This window comes from Mauremys reevesii, linkage group 10 (assembly GCF_016161935.1).
Source record: "Mauremys reevesii isolate NIE-2019 linkage group 10, ASM1616193v1, whole genome shotgun sequence".
NCBI lineage: Eukaryota > Metazoa > Chordata > Testudines > Geoemydidae > Mauremys > Mauremys reevesii.
This window is the reverse complement of record NC_052632.1, coordinates 76,178,005-76,194,431: the sequence shown is the minus strand read 5'-3', so window position 1 is coordinate 76,194,431 and position 16,427 is coordinate 76,178,005. Positions and strand designations below refer to the sequence as shown.

The 16,427-nt window shown below is 54.8% G+C and overlaps 1 protein-coding gene across 2 annotated transcripts in view; it reads right to left on the bottom strand.

Annotated features, from left to right (window-relative positions):
- Positions 1 to 871: 871 nt before the first annotated feature.
- SLC29A4 (solute carrier family 29 member 4) overlaps positions 872 to 16,427 on the bottom strand; it is a 30,845-nt gene continuing 15,289 nt past the window's right edge. Inside the window, exons 7-12 of one of the 2 annotated variants that reach the window (XM_039492887.1) lie at positions 14,469 to 14,734; positions 13,253 to 13,388; positions 11,876 to 12,063; positions 11,094 to 11,334; positions 9,615 to 9,692; positions 872 to 1,106 (exon numbers count right to left, since the gene is read on the bottom strand). In XM_039492887.1, the coding sequence (XP_039348821.1) occupies positions 1,099 to 1,106; positions 9,615 to 9,692; positions 11,094 to 11,334; positions 11,876 to 12,063; positions 13,253 to 13,388; positions 14,469 to 14,734 (917 nt within the window). In that variant the 3' untranslated portion in view covers positions 872 to 1,098. Of the gene's footprint in view, positions 1,107 to 6,464; positions 9,693 to 11,093; positions 11,335 to 11,875; positions 12,064 to 13,252; positions 13,389 to 14,468; positions 14,735 to 16,427 lie in introns of those variants that run through there. The other variant, XM_039492886.1, reaches the window with a different exon arrangement.

The following is a 16,427-nucleotide window of genomic DNA, read 5'->3' as shown; positions in this document are numbered from 1 at the left end:
TGCCCCGTGGCACTGGCACTGAATGCCGGCTGAGGTGCTAGTTTTCAGATGGTGACTTCCTAAAGGCAGCGGATGCCCCTTTCCCCAGCTTCCAGCATCCTATGGACTCAATGGGCCAGCACAATCTGTGGCATCCCTGAGGCACACATCTGTAAAGGCAGGACAGGGCTGCTGCTGCGTCATGGATGGCTTTTATTATTGGTGAACGCCAAAGGAAAGCAATTTCCTGCCTCTCTCGAGGCTGAGCTCAGCCCAAGGGGAATGCTCTGCATTTGTGGTGGCACTAGCCATAGAAGGCTGGCTTGGAGGCATATTTAGGCTCCTAGCAAGCTGCTAACAGCTCTCCAAGGGGCAAGGTCTGGCTGGCCCCAGCTATGATGTAGCAAAGCAGCAGGAGGCTTCTGCCCAGAGCCCACCTCTCCCTTGACAGGAATACGCTGCAGGGAGGAAGGGCGGGGTCTGCTCAGCTCCTGCCCCCTGTGCAGAGTGTTTGGAAAGGCCTCCAGGGGCCTTTGCCTGACATTACATTGGCTGGGTGAGGCTGTTTTGTCCCAAGCTGTGACAAGGCCTGCTCCCTTTGCCCCACTGATGGGCCTGACCCCACAATCCAATGCTCCTGTTCTTTGGGGGACCAAAGGCTCACAGGTTTCATTGTCTAACAGTGCAGGGGGGGGAAGGGGGGAGTTATGGTTTTACTTTGTGATCTAAGGCTGAATAAAATGTATTCCTAAACCGGGCTTTAAAAGCCTGGGTTAGGGCACTGCACGCAGGGCCAGGCAGCAGAAACGCTTGCGGTCTGTGCCAGTGACTCCCAGCCCCAGCCCCGTGAGGTAGGGCAGTGCTATTATCCCCATTTTACAGGTGGCTGGTTGGCTGCTGACTGTCCCCTCTGGCCAGACCTCCCCCAGCAGAGAAAGGAAGCGACCCGGGGCCTTCTCTCTGGTGCCTTTTACAAAAAAACAGAGTTTATTCATCAGCAAACACACAACAGCAAAGTGACACCTAAGACAGCGACACAGAGACTGGACGAGGCCTGAAACCCCTCCTGAGAGATGCACATTAGAGTCTTTAGCTTAGCCCGGCCTGCAGCCCGTGGCTCTACTGCCCTGTGGATGCAAACAAAGATGTTTCAGCAGCACTCTGGGGTAAGGACGCCGGCACACACACACCCACACGCCAAGGGGGTGCCAGCTTCAGAGTGAGCCAGGCTCCCTCACAAACCACCCTGTGTGTTCAAGGGAACCTGACAGCAGCTGGGCTGAGACATGCTGCTGCTTCCATCCTGCTACGTCGTGAGTAGCCCCTTAATTGCCTGTCTAGCTTGGCCCAGGGGGTATTTTCAGGGGCAGAACAGAACACAGTGAAAGGTGCCAACCTCAAAGTGTGGCTTGCAGTTAATGTAGCCCTAAGTTTATGGATACACACACACACTGGACAAGCAGCGATGGGCGGCTGCACGTGCCACTAAACAGTCATATTGCGCCTGTAAACCTTGCTGGTCAAACACACGTGATTTGGCTTTGATAAGCTGGTACAGGCTACAAAATGGCCTTGCCTGAGCCCTGCTCAGCCGGCCCATACGATGTTTGCTGAGTTGCAAACTCTGTGCTAGTGAATCGCCCCAGACAGGTTCTAACACAGTTTAGTTCCCTTCCATCGATGGGCCAAGCGCTGAGCAAATCGCTCCAGCCGTGACCAGTCACCCCAATAAATAAAGAACAAAACAGAACTGGCATTTGCTGTGCCCATGCTCAGGCCGTGTTTGCCAGCTGCTTTCCATGCCACGCTAGCCAAGGAGTTTGCTGGCAGGCACATTTGTGTGGCCAGCCACTTGAAATCAACTGTTGGAGGCTACCCAAAGGCAGTGGCTTTTTGAATGGGAAATGTGAGGATTTGAACCCAAGTCATTCGCACCCGGGGACGGGGCGGGACACCACAAACAATCTTGTCTCCCTGGGTTGGCCAATCAGAATGACCCAAGAGACACACACACCCATGTCAAATACTCACCAGCAATGGCTGCTGGACAAGCTGCAGGACCAAGTGACTAATTTACACTAGTGCATCGGTGTGAGAAAATAGCAGCAGGTGGCGAGGGGAAATGGCCCGATTAGCTCCTACCCACTCAGCTCAGGTTAGACCCCGGCTCGCAGGCTGTAATGCCCCAGCACTGACCAGTGTGAGTGCGTGACCCACTGACATTGCTGGTGCTGTAAGCACTCCACTGCTGTGCCAGTGCCTGCAGTGTAGGCGGGACCAACGCCTGCCCGGATGCATGTGCAACAAGCCGTGTGTGTCCCGACATGTGGCGTGAAGAAAAGAGCTGAGGCTGGCTGCGTGTGCTCATCGGGCATGGCCTTGCCCCAGGCAGAGGCAAGGGAAACCAGCAAGCCATTGGGCTCCAAATATGTGTGTGTGTGTGTGTGGGTGGGTGTGGGGGGGTGCAAGTAGTTTGACACAGGTTTGAACCTGCTCTGTGCAAATAAGGCTCTAGTACTCTCGGCCTGGCCAAGCACGTGTTCAAAACTGTGGGCTAGCTATGTTCGTGGCCAGGGGTAGCGTGTGGTGGCACCATCAGTTTGGCCTCATCCACCCTGGCACCCAGAACAGCAGCCCATGTTGCCATGGCAGGTTAGGCTGTGCGGCAGCCTGTTGGTACAGCTCCGCAGCCACACGTGTGTCACCTCCTGCCACCCATCAAAGCCCAGACCAGGCCCATAACTAGCGTTCTTCTTGGTTGTGCCATAGGCCTCAGCCACACTGTGCTGTCGCTCGTGCGTGCTGTGGTCACGCCCTGATGAAATCCCAGGTAGGGGGGGAAAGGCAGCTGGGAAAGCACAGAGGGGCAACCAGCTTTGGGCGTCGGCATGGCTTGGAGTTGTGCCGCGTGGGCTGGCTGGCAGCAGATCTGTACCATGGAAGTTACCAGCTCAGAGGCCAGTAGCTGGCACTCAAGCTTACACAGCACTGGTCCTGGGGTTTGGCAAAACCTTCCTCTGTCTAGGTCTTAAAGTAACACTCTTGGCAGCAATCACAGTTAAAATGTGGCATGGGCTTCGCTGCATTGCAAAACAGCCCCATGATGGGCATTAACCCTGCTATAACTGTGGCCTCTGTGTATGGTGGGGGGTGCAGCCCTTAGGGTCCTATACACCACAGTTGAACCTATGCTTAGCAACTACCCCTGCTGTTCAAGCCAAGTCAGAGCTTGCAGGTTCCCTGCTCAGTGTACATGAACCCAGCCGATTGGGCTCCTCCCCATTGGACCTTCCACACAATTGTGCACCAGAAGAAGAGCAAACGGAAGTATGCAAAGGGAAAGGGTGAGCGTGTGGCCATATTTCTGCACCCATTCCTGCTAAGCACTGAGTGATGACTGGCCAGTACTAACCGCCCTCTCTCACCAACGTTCACAATCATCTCAGCCTGTGCCCCTGAGCTCTTAAATCAAGGGTGGCCAGCATGAGCCTGAGAAGGCGCCAGAATTTACCAATGTATATTGCCAAAGAGTCACAGTAATACATCCGCTGCCCGCCTCCCCATCAGCTTCCCCCCACGTCCAGTGCCTCCTGCCCACCGGCAGCCCCACCGATCAGTGCCTCCACCTCCCTCCCCACACCTCCTGATCAGCTGTATCAGGGAGAGCAGGAGGCTCTGGGGCGGGCATGAGGGCACAGCAGGCTTAGGGGAGGGGGCGGGAAGGGTGGAGTGGGGGCAGGGCCTGGGGCAGAGCCAGGGGTTGAGCCGTGAGCGCTCCCCACCCCACAGCACATTGGAAAGTTGGCGCCTGTAGCTTCAGCCCCGGAGTCGGTGCCTGTACAAGGAGCCGCATAGTAACTTCTGAACAGCCACATGCAGCTCCGGAGCCACAGGTTGGCCACCCCTCTAATTAACCTATAGCCTTGGTGTCACAGCCCCCGCTATTGCTCCCGACTGATGGAGCATCGTCTTTGACTCCAGTGGCTTGGCAGATGGGAGATCTGGCTCCTCTCCCTGCTGTTGCTGTGAAGGGCAGATTGGCCAGGACCAGCACCCGAGATGTCTTGCAGTGGTCATGGATTTGCAACACTAGTAAATTGCTCTCGCCATTGATATAAACCTGGTCCCGCCGCATGGGACAAGGACACACTGGAAGGAGCGAGGCACTTTCTGAAAGGGTTAGGTAGCACATGTAACTGTCCCTAATCAGGAGGGGTGGGATGGACGGGGCAGAATTAAGTAGTTAGGGTCCCCATCCTCCCCTGATCCTGAATAATATCTGGCGGTGAGGGCTTCATCACTGACAAAAGCACCCACATGAACCTGAACCCCCTCACAAACACTGGTCCCATCACGTGTTCCCATGCAGCAGCCAGCAGGACGCGGCCCTCACTGAGCTTGCTTTGGCCGATGCAAGAGTCTGGGGGAGCTGTGGCCGCTGGAGGCCACCGCTCTTGCTGACGTGCTATCAACATGGAACCCCAGCAGCAGGTATCAGCACAGGCCAGATGATGGGGGCAGTGCCAAGGGTGGGGCAGTGTTGCCTCCTCTCCTGCCCTTCCTCAGCCATCTGCACAGGAAGTGAGAGATCTGAGAACAGAGGGGCACATCCCCGTGCCGGCCCACTTGAGTTGATCTCCCAGAAATGGCTCCAAACGGCCCTGGCCCTGGCCGACTAGGCCTAGCCCTGTTCTAGCTCAGGGCTGGTCAGCCCTGGCTTTGGAAGCTGTGGTAATCATGCTCTGTGCCCTCCCAGCAGCATCCAGCTGATGCCCTCAATGTGCTTTACAAATACTTCTGTGAATGACTCACCCCATCCACATTGAACGTACTATCAGCAGTTCCATTTCACAGCTGAGGAAACTGAGGCCGTGAGCAACGTGAAGGGACTTGCCCAGGGGACCAGTGGCAGAGCTGGGAAGGCCTCTGAGCTGACCAGCCTCTGATGGCTAGACTGCTCTGCCTCTCCAGCAGCCCCTTCCTGGGAAGAACAGGGTTTAAAACCAGCCCCGGCAAATTCCTTTCCCTACTTACTTAGCCTGACTCCAACGCTCAGCGCCTCTGATTCACCAGCTGTCCCTGCAACAAAGCCGGGCCACCGGGAGTGTGTGTTTGGTGCCCTGTCCCTCTGCTCAGCTTGTCTGCCCTGCTCTAGCGCGCAGGCTGCCCTGAGCCAACATTCACGCCCCTCTCCCGCCCACAGAACAGACCGCCCAGGCCCAGCGGAGAGGCGGGTGTTGGCGGGCAATGGGGCCATGTGCTCGTATTCCCTACAAAGCCACGTACTTTTTGGCCGCATCACTTCCCGTGTCTCTGCCTCGAGACAATTTACACTAGCTGAACTAGCGCTGCCAAATATTTTATTATTTCTTTAAAATATACTGATTTCCTTCCCAGCACATAGGAGAGCAAATGAGTCTGGAATGGCTGACACACAAGTCCCGAGCTCTTTGGGGAGGTACACTTGACAGCTCGGCATTTTCTGTATCGTTTTCCGGGGCTAGCATAAGAAGTGACCTTATGTGGCAACCACTCCAGGCCCAGCTGTGAAGTCTGGCTCCAGAGCCAAGTTCCCTCAGCATGTGGGAAAGTGGTTTGGGGTGGGAGGCTTTCTGAAGACAAGCTAGGCCCCCTCAATCCACTGGCGGCTCAAGCAGCTCTTCAGAGCATAACTCTTGAAACAAGACAAGCCCAGTCTGGGGCTGTTTTGCCACTAGTGCTGTTTTTAAAAACCATTCCTCCTCAATCATTGGCTCAGGGACCGTTGGCCTAAAGTCCCTGGCTGCCACTAGCTATAAGGAAGCCTGGCTCCTGACCATGCCCCCTGCCAGCTCACCCCAACAAGGCATTGAGCAGTTGGCTGGTAGGCAGCGCCATCACTGCATTAGGAGGGGTCGACACGGCTCATTTTCTGCCCATCAGCCAACTCAGCGCTGAGGACGTGTTTTCAATCTAGTGCTAGATTGTGTGTGAGCACATGATGCTGGCAGACAGGTGTTGCTAGGTTACGCAGAAGGGAGGACTAGGCCTCTCCGCTGCAGGAGAAATTCTCTGCCCTGTGCTATGCAGCAGGTCGGCTGTCCAAGAATATGCTGATAATCCCTTCTGGCCTGACACTCTGTGACTCTGCACAGAAAGCAGGAAAGAGGCCAGGGAAGGATGGCAAGGAACCATTAGCTGAAGTGGTGCATGGAGCATTGTGCTGCAAAGGAGAAGGCTTTGTGCCATGACTAAAGTCACATGGCTTTGAGACGGCAGGCCCTGGCCACTTAGGGTATGTCTACACTGCAACTACAATCCTGCAGCTGCTCCATGCCAAGCAATTTGGGCTCGCAGGGCTCGGGCTGTGGGGCTGTTTAACTGGAAAGTAGACATCCATGTTTGGTCTGGAGCCCAGTCTCTATGGACCTACAAAGTCGGAGGGTCCCAGAGCTTGGGGTGCAGCCTGCGCCGGAACGTCTACACTGCAATTAACCAGCCCCGTAGCTCAAGCCCGTGAGCCCGAGTTGGCTGGCAGGGGCCAGCCGCAGAGTATGTCTAACTGCAGCATAGACAGATGCAAATGCAGCCTGTGACCACCCTTGCACTGTAACTATAGGGGATGGCCAAAGCTCAGCACCATGACTCGATGACTTTGTTTAATGGTTAGTTTCACTGCCGGTGACAACTGATCAGGTATTTCTAGTCAACTGGCAGGATGACCCAGATGCAAGCAGATACACCTGTGCTTGGTTTGATTCCCCTGAAGAAAAATCTATCGATTTCCCCATAAATAGCTTAGACACCTGCTCTGTATTACCCCCCAACCCCCCAAAAAAAGTATATGACAGCCTCTAAAATATAGTTAAAATATTACAAAATGAGCTACGTGCACATATAAAATGTATGGCACAAGCAGCTTGTCTCAGTATTTATCATCATGTACTTTACAATCTAGTCCAAAGATCATAGAACTGGCCAGTGTGTCTCTACTTGACAGTCATGCCTGTACGTTGCGGCGCTGTGCAATACATGATCATCACGCAGATAAACGAAATCAGTGGCACACACTATGCTCCCCCTGGACTCAGTGATATGTCATTGAAAGAGGAGACAGGGCACATCTGCAACACCCCATAGCGTTTAAAACTCATGGATCCGGCTCTTGAAACTCATGAGAAATGTTTACAAATCATGAGATTTTTATAAATATAATAAGATTTGGGTTCTTTTTATTTGCCTTCAGGGATTTTGGGGTTCAGGTTTTCAGGCTTGTCTCTAGAACCAGGAGAGCTGGAAACGTATATTGTTTGAATTAAAGCTGAGGTTCCTAACTCCAGGAGCTGGGGCTTTATGGAAAACACCAATGACCAGGAGACTTGCAAGAGTATGCAACGTGGAGCTGCAATTTACAAGGGAAAAAAAACCTACCCCCATTTCAAGTCACCTTAATGGCTTATGCAGGACTGAAGCAAGCCTTGATTGTGGCACAATCTCTGGGCCTCTCTCTAGGGCAGTTCTAGTTACTGGGATGTTCTTTTATGGGGAAGTGTCAATGGTGGGACTTGGGCATGTGGTCCTCACATGAGCTCTGTGCTAGCTGAGCTGAAGAAGCTACTCCAGCCTAGTCTCCAGTGACTGTTCTATTTCCCACCCCACCCTCCTTAACTCCTGACACTGTCCTGGGGACCAGAGTGGAATGGTCACTGAGCACGTGCCCTGCTCTGGGGGTGGACTGAAGAGGGGAATGGGAGAGCTAATCCCTTGGGTCTTTCAGGGTGGGTGACTGATGGAGCAACCGTGTCTCCAAGGGCAGGAATTCCTAGTACATCACCACACTGGGGAGGCTGGAAAAGGAAGAACTGAACGTTCGAGAAGGCTCAGTCTGCACTAGCAAACTGCATAACCATCAATCCCTGCCCAGAAGTGATGGCAGTGGTGGAAGCTGCAGCGTGGAGATGACACTGGGGTTTTTGCCTGCTTGTCGCCCATCTAGTGTAGACAACACCACTTGCAAACTGTACGAGCCCTGCTAGCGTAGACAAATCGCTGAGGACAGCAGAGCAGCTGCTCCTAGGTTCCATTCAGCTCACAGGACCCATTCTCTTGGGAAGGGGCACACCCCCTACAGCGTTACACTCCCAGGGCCACGGTAACAAACACCGGGCAGATCAGTTGTGGTGCCTGCTATTGATAACTCCTTCCCCACTCCTACCCCATCGAGGCCAGCGGTGGTTTGGCCAGTGATTACAATACAGTGTCTCATTCTAACGCAGCATCTTTCTGTCACCGCAGGTCTTTTCCTCTCCTCCTGCCCTCCGTCAGGCTCTCTCTCTCTCCTGCTTTCTTCCGCCCCTCCCCTTGCAATGTCTCCCCACTTTCCCTTCATCTCTTTGCATCTCCTTGGCACGCACACTCAGTCTTGGGTTTACACCTGCCACGTGTCAGGAGCGTGCTGGGGAGCTGTGATAGCCGTGACGCAGCAGGATGCTGCCGGGCAGTGACGTGTACTGCAAAGCGGCTGCGTGCGGGTCTGAAGACCAAGAGGCTGGACGGTAGGCTGGTGGTGGGATATGCAGAGGTGGTGTAGCCAAGGGGTTAATTTTATCTCAGAGCCAAAGACCACCACAAACGTCTGACACAAACGCCATCACATTCCCACTAGTCTCAGCACCCTGTCCTTTGTGCACACACGCTCTCTGGGTCAGGGTGGGTGGGGACACCCCACACCCTTGTACAAAATCAGGAAACTACACCCCAGGAGTCTCCTCCCCGCTCTACCCTGCGGGGTGAAATGCTAAGGCAAGGGGTGCAGCGGATGGGCAGTCCCCACTGCTCTGTTCCCCAAGGAGCGGGAGCCCCTCTAGTCAAGAGAAACGGTTCCATAGCGGTGGCACATATCAACTGGACTTCCTAATGCAGAGATTCACCACAATTCACCCGCCCCCTCACATTTGTTTTTAATTTGCCACCTGAGATAGGGGATAATACCCCAGCCTAGACCCATAGCTGGCTGGGAAATCCCTGGGCCAAGTTTATCCCTGGTTTAATACCCTGGACTTCAGTGGCGTTACACCAGGCATGCGCTAGACCCACTGTATCCCCTGGCCTAAGGGGTATCCAGTGTCTGTAAAGTTCTGCTCCACTAATCCAGTGCCCGCGAGGACCTGGCAGGGGTGGAGGCGGGGCGAGGGGGGGAGGGAGATGAGGCCAGCTTCAGAGCACTGAGCAAGAGCAAGCAGAGAGGAGGCTAAGTCGGGGGTGGCCATTTCAGGGGGACACCCACTGTCATCCCCAAACTTCTGTGCCATTGCTGAAGCCAGTGACGACTCACTGCAAACACCTCTTGGCCCTGCCTGTAGCCAGCTTGCGGGCCTGAGGATCGGCTCCACCCTTTCAGTCCATCAGGCCAGGGGCCTGGAAGGGGGATTAATATTTCCGGGATCAGATTTGGGCTAGGGTGGGAACTGAGTAATAAATACAGGACAGATCATTCCCATTCCCCTTGCCTCCCCAGCCCAACCCACCTGCCCCCTTCTCCTGCACCCCGTCCCGGCACAGAGCTTCGGCAGCCCCAGCCGCATCGCCCGCTCAGTACCCCGCTGTGAAAGAGCTGTTGTAGGTTTCAGTGTGGAAACAGGTACTGTGAGACGTACTGGTGAGGCTATAGGCAAAGTAGGCCACGGCGGAGCCCAGTGTCAATCCGGTCATATAGGACACAGTCATGGTGTTACCTGCAGGAGAAGGGGAACGGGGAAGAGAAGCCGGGAGGTGAACCCTCATCTGCCAGACACGCGCTGACGGCTCAGACTCTAGACCCTCATACCCGGAGGTGTCTCCACTCATGCTCCTGGGCCCCGCCGGATTTGAGACCGAGTTTCCCCGCTCTAGCTCTGATCTGTAACATACCCCCCCAGAGCAATCCAGCGCTAGCACCAGTGGCGATGCTATCAGGCCAAGGGAGAGCAAGGGTGCATCCGGTCACTGGTTTGTGCCCTGCAGTGGATAGGGGCGCAGCGCTCTGGCTCCACAATGGACCCTCAGAGCAGGAATTGGATCAGCATGGGCAGGAGGCAGCCACCAGGAGGGGAACTCTACGGGGGCCAAAATGGTGCCACCCTCCCCAAAGGGACAGCAGGATCCTCACCCCTGCATTGACCTCCTGCCCCTCTGCTGGACTCAGTTCAGCCCGAGAGAGAGCCCCAAGCATAGGTGCTCTCAGAAACCGGGCTTCTGGGGAATGACTCTCATACTGGGCTGGCGCCACTGGGTAAGTCGCGCTCGGTGCCAGTGCTGCTTGCAGAACAACACGCAGGGCAGCTGGCACGTCGGTGCATAGCCAGGCTTTGTATGGCTTCGTGCAGAGGCAGCGCTCTCTGGCCTGCAGCCCTCTGAGCCTGGGGGCTCTTGCAGGGATAACAAGGAACAGGAGAGGGACTCGACCGCCCATCGAGGCTTGCTTCCCACCCGCACCCGTTTAATATTTGGGAGTGATCCAACCTCTTCCTCTCTCCCCACCCAGGCACAACTGGTCTCTCCCTGCTGCAGTAAGGGTCTCTCCACACTACAGAGAGCTGTGTAACATGTAACCGGGATGGGACCATGCACACTAGCTGCCCACACCTACCACATCCCACAGCAATGTCTGCAGCAATGCATTCTGGGTACATCTGGGCAATCTCCCACGCTGCCTCAGCTGCTGCTTCCAGGTGCACTTGGGGCAATGCAGCTGAAGCAGCATGGGAAATCCCCTCTGATGCACACACGTGGGAAGTTGGGGGACTTACTAATTCGGTTATAGTAGCAGGGCCCAGCCACACAGCATGAAACGCAGGTGCCAACCATGCTACAGGGTCAAGAGCAATGGCAAACCACTGCGCACTATCTGGTTAGGAGCCACCTGCTAGCCATGGGGTGTGTGGCCATGTGTTAACCCAGCTTAGAACTCAGCAGCACCTGTAGTGCAGATGGGCCCGAAGGCGGGAGCAGTGACAAGGGTGTGTGGCCTGGTCCCCTTCTAACCGTGGGAAACACAAATGGAACTTGTGATGTTGTAGGTCCAGCCAGCACTGTCCCTGCCTCCCTAAACGGCTCCCGTGAGTGGCTGGCATGTGTCAACACGTTATTCCTCCTACCTGCCAGTTCCCGCTGCTCCGGGCTCACTTTGCCAGCAGCTAGGATCATGGGTACGCTGCCGAAGTACCCATTGGTGATCCCCATGAGGAGGGAGAAGATGCAAGGCCAAGCAGGGTGGCTGAAGGTGGGTTTCCCACTGGGGTACACGCACATTATAAAGAGGGGAATGAAAATCACTCGCAGGCAGGAGTAGATGAGAAGGTGGGTCCCTCTCCAGTCATAAGGCAAGGCAGCCAGGATCTAAAACACAGAGGGAAAGTCCCATTGTGTTGCAAAGTAAAGCGACTTCTGGAGTAAAATCTAGATCAATAAAACGCGAGGCTGTTCAGGAAGCCGGCCTAGACTGAGTGATAGTTTCAGAGCAAAAAAGCCATCGGAAACAAACAGGTCTCTACTGTGGCATCTGAAGGAATCCAAATTTAGCCCATCCTCAGTAACAATCCAACGCCATTCAGACCAGACCCTCAGCCCAAACACACACCAACCACATCCTTAATAACACACCAGATCAGCAGACAACCCGGTTTTAACGGATTGGTTTTCTAATAGCAGAGGAGGGAAGACAAAGTCTGTAAAAATATGCACTGCAGGAAGTCATGAGCCACTCCAAGCCCATGGCCTGAACCTGGGCAATTGACTCCCAGTTCTCTTCCACGGCAGGGTAGACTGGCCATCAGACGAGACCTGTTCCTTAGTAACCTACTGCTCATCTGGCACCTCAATGACTACCCACCCTCCCCAAGGAAGCCTGCACAGGAAGTCTAGCCAGGACCCCTCCTACCTTGCCTACGAAGTCCGAGAGGTTGAAGACAGCCATGATTAAGATGGGGAGCCACTCCCCAAGAGTGCAGTTGCGGATCTCCGACTCCAACCCAGGAAAGAGGCACAGTGTGATGAAGTAGGTCATGGCTATGGAAAGCATGTAGGCCCAGATCACCCTGGAGACAACGTAGCGATGGAGCATCATGTCTGGAGGAGGACACCAAAGCAACTCGTCAGCTTATTACTAAACCCATGCTCTTGCCCCTGCAGAGCATGGCAGTGAGTGGTTCACCTTCACCAGCCTTCGCCCGGGTCTAGGGGTGCTCACAAAAGGCACTGATTAGTTCTGCACGTGAACGGATGCTTTCCCAGCATGCGGCAGAGACGTATCAATCCAGAAGACCACACTGGCTTCTGCCCCCAGAACTCTGACCCCATCTCCCACAGTGGAAACCCATTTGCCCGTGCCAGACTCCATTCCCTGAACTGTGGCTCAGGTTCAAGACTGGTGTAAACAGTTGCTGTTCAAATGACTTCAGCAGAACTCAGGGCTGAATCCAGCAGGCTACCTAAGCAGTCTCTCTGATTGCCATCAGACACTAGAGCTGTATGAATGCTGTCATTCCACACGTTGTGTACATGCCACAACTGCAACTCCAGGGAATAGCTAACTTACACTAGCTGTGACCTCCCTGTCCTCCCCTGCCCCCGTGAGGGCAAACAAGCGAGAGAGACTACGGTAGCTGGCAGTGTTATTTTATGTCCAGTGCTTGGTAGAAATGTTGCCTCAGACTCCCTGTGATGTGCATCATGGGATACCATGAGATTACCTCACTTTGGCCTAGAAATTTCTCTGCCTCCACGGTGCGATGTGTTGGACAGATTCCACCTCCCACACCAGAGGCAACTGCATCTCAGAGATGCTGTGTGTATCTAGAGCACAAAGCGTTTGGGGGTGGAAGGTCTATCCTAGGGATAGACGTCTATGGCTGCCATCACAGTAACCTCTGAGTGCCTCGCACATACTGATGAACTAGGGGCGTGTTTTCACCCCCTTTGTGCAAATGGGGAGGCATACAGAGAATAAGTGACTTGCCCAAGGTCACATCAAAATGCTGTGGCAAAGGAGGAGCTGATCCCAGATGTCCTGAGCCTTTAGTAAAGAAATATCTTTCCTCCCCCAACGGCACGACAGAAACGCTCAAGCGGACGCAGTACTATAAAAAGGTGACCATTCCACTTTAAATGGCAGCCTCTGAAAGCCCCTTTAAGTGAGAGTGGGACCAGGTGTCCCTGCCAGCTACAGCAAAAGACAAGCCGCTCGTCACGGTGAGTGCCGGAGAGCGTCTGAACAGCCCGGCTAGCGGGTCCCTGCAGCTGGACACTGGTGTCCTACCTCGGAAGCTGGGCCAGCTCCTTTTGATTCTTGGTCGAGGGACGTCAAACCTCACGTAGGTGCCGCTGCCAGCCAGCTCAGTTTCATGCCCCAGGCTGCCCGGAGGGGAGCCCACCTGCCCACAAGGCCGATTTTCCTGGGGAAAGCACAAGAGGGATCCGGGTAGCGTTGAGCCAGGGGGTATTTTGCAAAGAAAAGCTCAGTGGGAGGAGGGGGAAAGACTCCGGGAACGTATCCAGCTTGATGTAAGACTGTCCTGCTGTCACTAGCCAAGCCAGAACGGATGAGGTCAGTGGCTCTAATAGACTCCACCCAGGAAGGGCAGAGGGAAATATGGGTTAGATTTAGACACCCACCTTTATTGTACAGATCTATATACAATACTGCAGCTTCTCTCTGCACCTATGCACCAGTAGAGGGCGCCACATACCTCCTAAAAGAGGGGCTCTCACATTTTTCCATAGTGTGCACAACAACGGAAAGCAGGTTGTCTTGTAGGTCCATCTCCTCCCCCATTCCGGGCTGCACAGCCCACCTCCCCTCCCATGCCCAATCGCGTACCGTCCCCGTGGCAACCTCAGCAATTGTTTGCACAGGACAGTAATGGTAGGAAAATCTTAAATGTCTTTTTAATGTCTTCATGTCACAGCTACAAGCAAAGAGCAGGGGCCAGCCTGCAGAGATCAGGTGGCCCACCAGAAAGTGCTGAACCGGCGACAGGGTGGCAACCCCTGGTCCTACAGCCAACTGAGATGCAGGCCAATTATCACACTCATTCATGAACATCGTCTGTGAGGGGCTAGAGCGCGGAGCACTGCATTTCTAGCCTACCACTCTGCCTGCGAAGCTGAAGGAGCAGCCCTGCTAATACCCTTCGGCAGGGACTTTTGTGGCAGACAGACCGTGATGAGAAGCAAAGCATGGTTCTCATGCCAAACAACTGACACCACTGGTTAGAGCTGGTCCCATGGGCCCAGCCTGCTGCTTTCCTGGGTCTGAGGGCAGATGCTGTGCTCCAAGTTCTAACTCAGCTCTGGATTCTGCATCAAAAGGCCTATCAAAACCAGCGTATCTTTGTACACCTTTGTCAGTCCTTCCCATTTCCCTAGGAGATACCTTCCCCAGCACAGCAGCAGCAGGTCAGAGGCAGCAGGACCCCAGCAGGATCTAAAAGCCCTGGCACACCCGCCTACATAGCACAGAAAGAGAGACTTACAAATCTGATGTCCTCTGCAGTGACGTCGTGGTGAACCCTGTATCCGGTGCCGTGGTCTGGGACCCCTTTGCCCTCAGGAGCGCCCTCCCGGGAGCAGGCAGTGTAGTACCGGACGAAATGGGTGCGCTTCACCAGCAGGTGGAGAATGAAGCACATGAGCTCGATGCCGATGGAGATGAAGAAGAAGATGATGGTGTTCTCCTTCTCGTCCGACAGGAGGAGTTTGGTGAAAATGCGGCTGAGGGAGATGATCACCCCCGCAGTGCCTGAGCGGAAGAGAGCACAAGCAGGCCCGTTGGCACAGGGGGTCCAGGGACAGCGCGCAGCTTAATGGCCAGGGCTGCAGAGCCATTCTGGAGCGGGTCTGAAACCCACTGACAAGGACAGAACCCAAGATGTGACTCGGTGGCCAGGCCGGGCCTGTCTTGGCCTGGCCCCAGAGAGGGGCACTAACGCGTGGCGAGTGGGCTGGATGGAATGAGAACTGAGAACTGATGTGAGCCAGCGGCTACTCTGTGAGCCGAGATGATTTCTGTCAGTAAAGCTGATTCCCTACTACTTCCCCCAGCAACACAGGAGAACAGGCACCTGGTCCCGGCCTTGTTTGCTTTGGAGTTAGCTGCAGTGGGGGAAAGTGAGTGGAGAGGCCAGTGGCGCAGCACTTGTTCCTCGCGGCAGGTATCTCCCCGACAAAGGGGTGAGGCACAGGAACTGTCTGTTCTCTCTCCCTGCTGGGAGACGGCTCATCTACTGCTGGGGGAAATACAGGGGAATCGGCTCACACCACACAGACCTGGCGCTGCCCCGTCGGCTGGCAGTCCCTGGGAACGCTCGTGCTTTGCTCTCTTGAGTGTTAGCAGCAGCCGCACACGTGCAGAGCAAAGGGAAATAGCGTCAGATCGGCGCATGCTCCCCTCTGCCATTCAGCGTATTTCCCCGAGGAACCCAGGAGCTAGCACTAGGTAGAGGGACAACGCCAGAGTTTTCATGCCACTCCATGTAAGCGGAAGGGACAGGTCAACCACACTGAGTGCTGTTCATTACCCCAGCCCCTGGGAGAGGGCAGCCTTTCTTTCTGGCCCACATGCCCACTGTAATTACAGTTTTTCTCTGTCTGGCGTAGGGCCAGCTGGCCACTGATGAAAACACCAACCAAAGACCAACGAATTTCCCCATCAGTCAAAACATCAGTGAGAGCCCCACAGCTGTCGTCAGTTAGCGCATCTGCCAGTGGTAGGTGGTGAGCGTGCCCACCACCTGCTAGCGTGTGCCAAGGCCAACGGGTCTGAGCACAGCAGCATGTCAAATCCATTCTCTTGGCCAATGGCTGTTAACTTTACCAGGAAAAGAATAACGCCTATTCTGGACAGCAGCAGCCGAGGAGTGAGCAGCACACCGGTCAGTTTCCAGCGAGCCATCTCAGAGACTGAGCAATTGCTGGGCTGGCTGGGCCAACATACGCTGGCAATGGAGGATGGAGCGGTCTTCTAAAGAAGACTCAGTTAATAATGAATGAAGGCCTTTGCTGTGTACATTGGAGGATGGGCTGCAATCTAACTGGGATGGAGGTCACCCCTACCCTTACCCCTGGTCACGGCAGAGACTCCATCCTCTGTTCTACTCGCTGTAAAATGCCATGGGACGTGAGTGTGCTGTCTGCATGCTGCCCTCCCTTCTACAGAGCCAGAGAGACAGCTGTAGAAACACGGCGGGTACATCTACATTGCAACAGTGACTGCAGCACGTGGAGACATACCCGAGCTAGCTACCAACCACAACGAAGTATAGGGGCTAGTCACCCGAGTAAGTGCCCGGGTCCCAGGAGGGCTTGTACAGGCTGCACTGAAGTCCAGGCCGCCATAGCTTCACAGCTATGAGCACTCGGGTGAGCTAGACTCCAGCTAGCTCAGGTATGTTTACGTGCGCTGCAATCACACCTCTGACCTCAGCGCAGCCGTA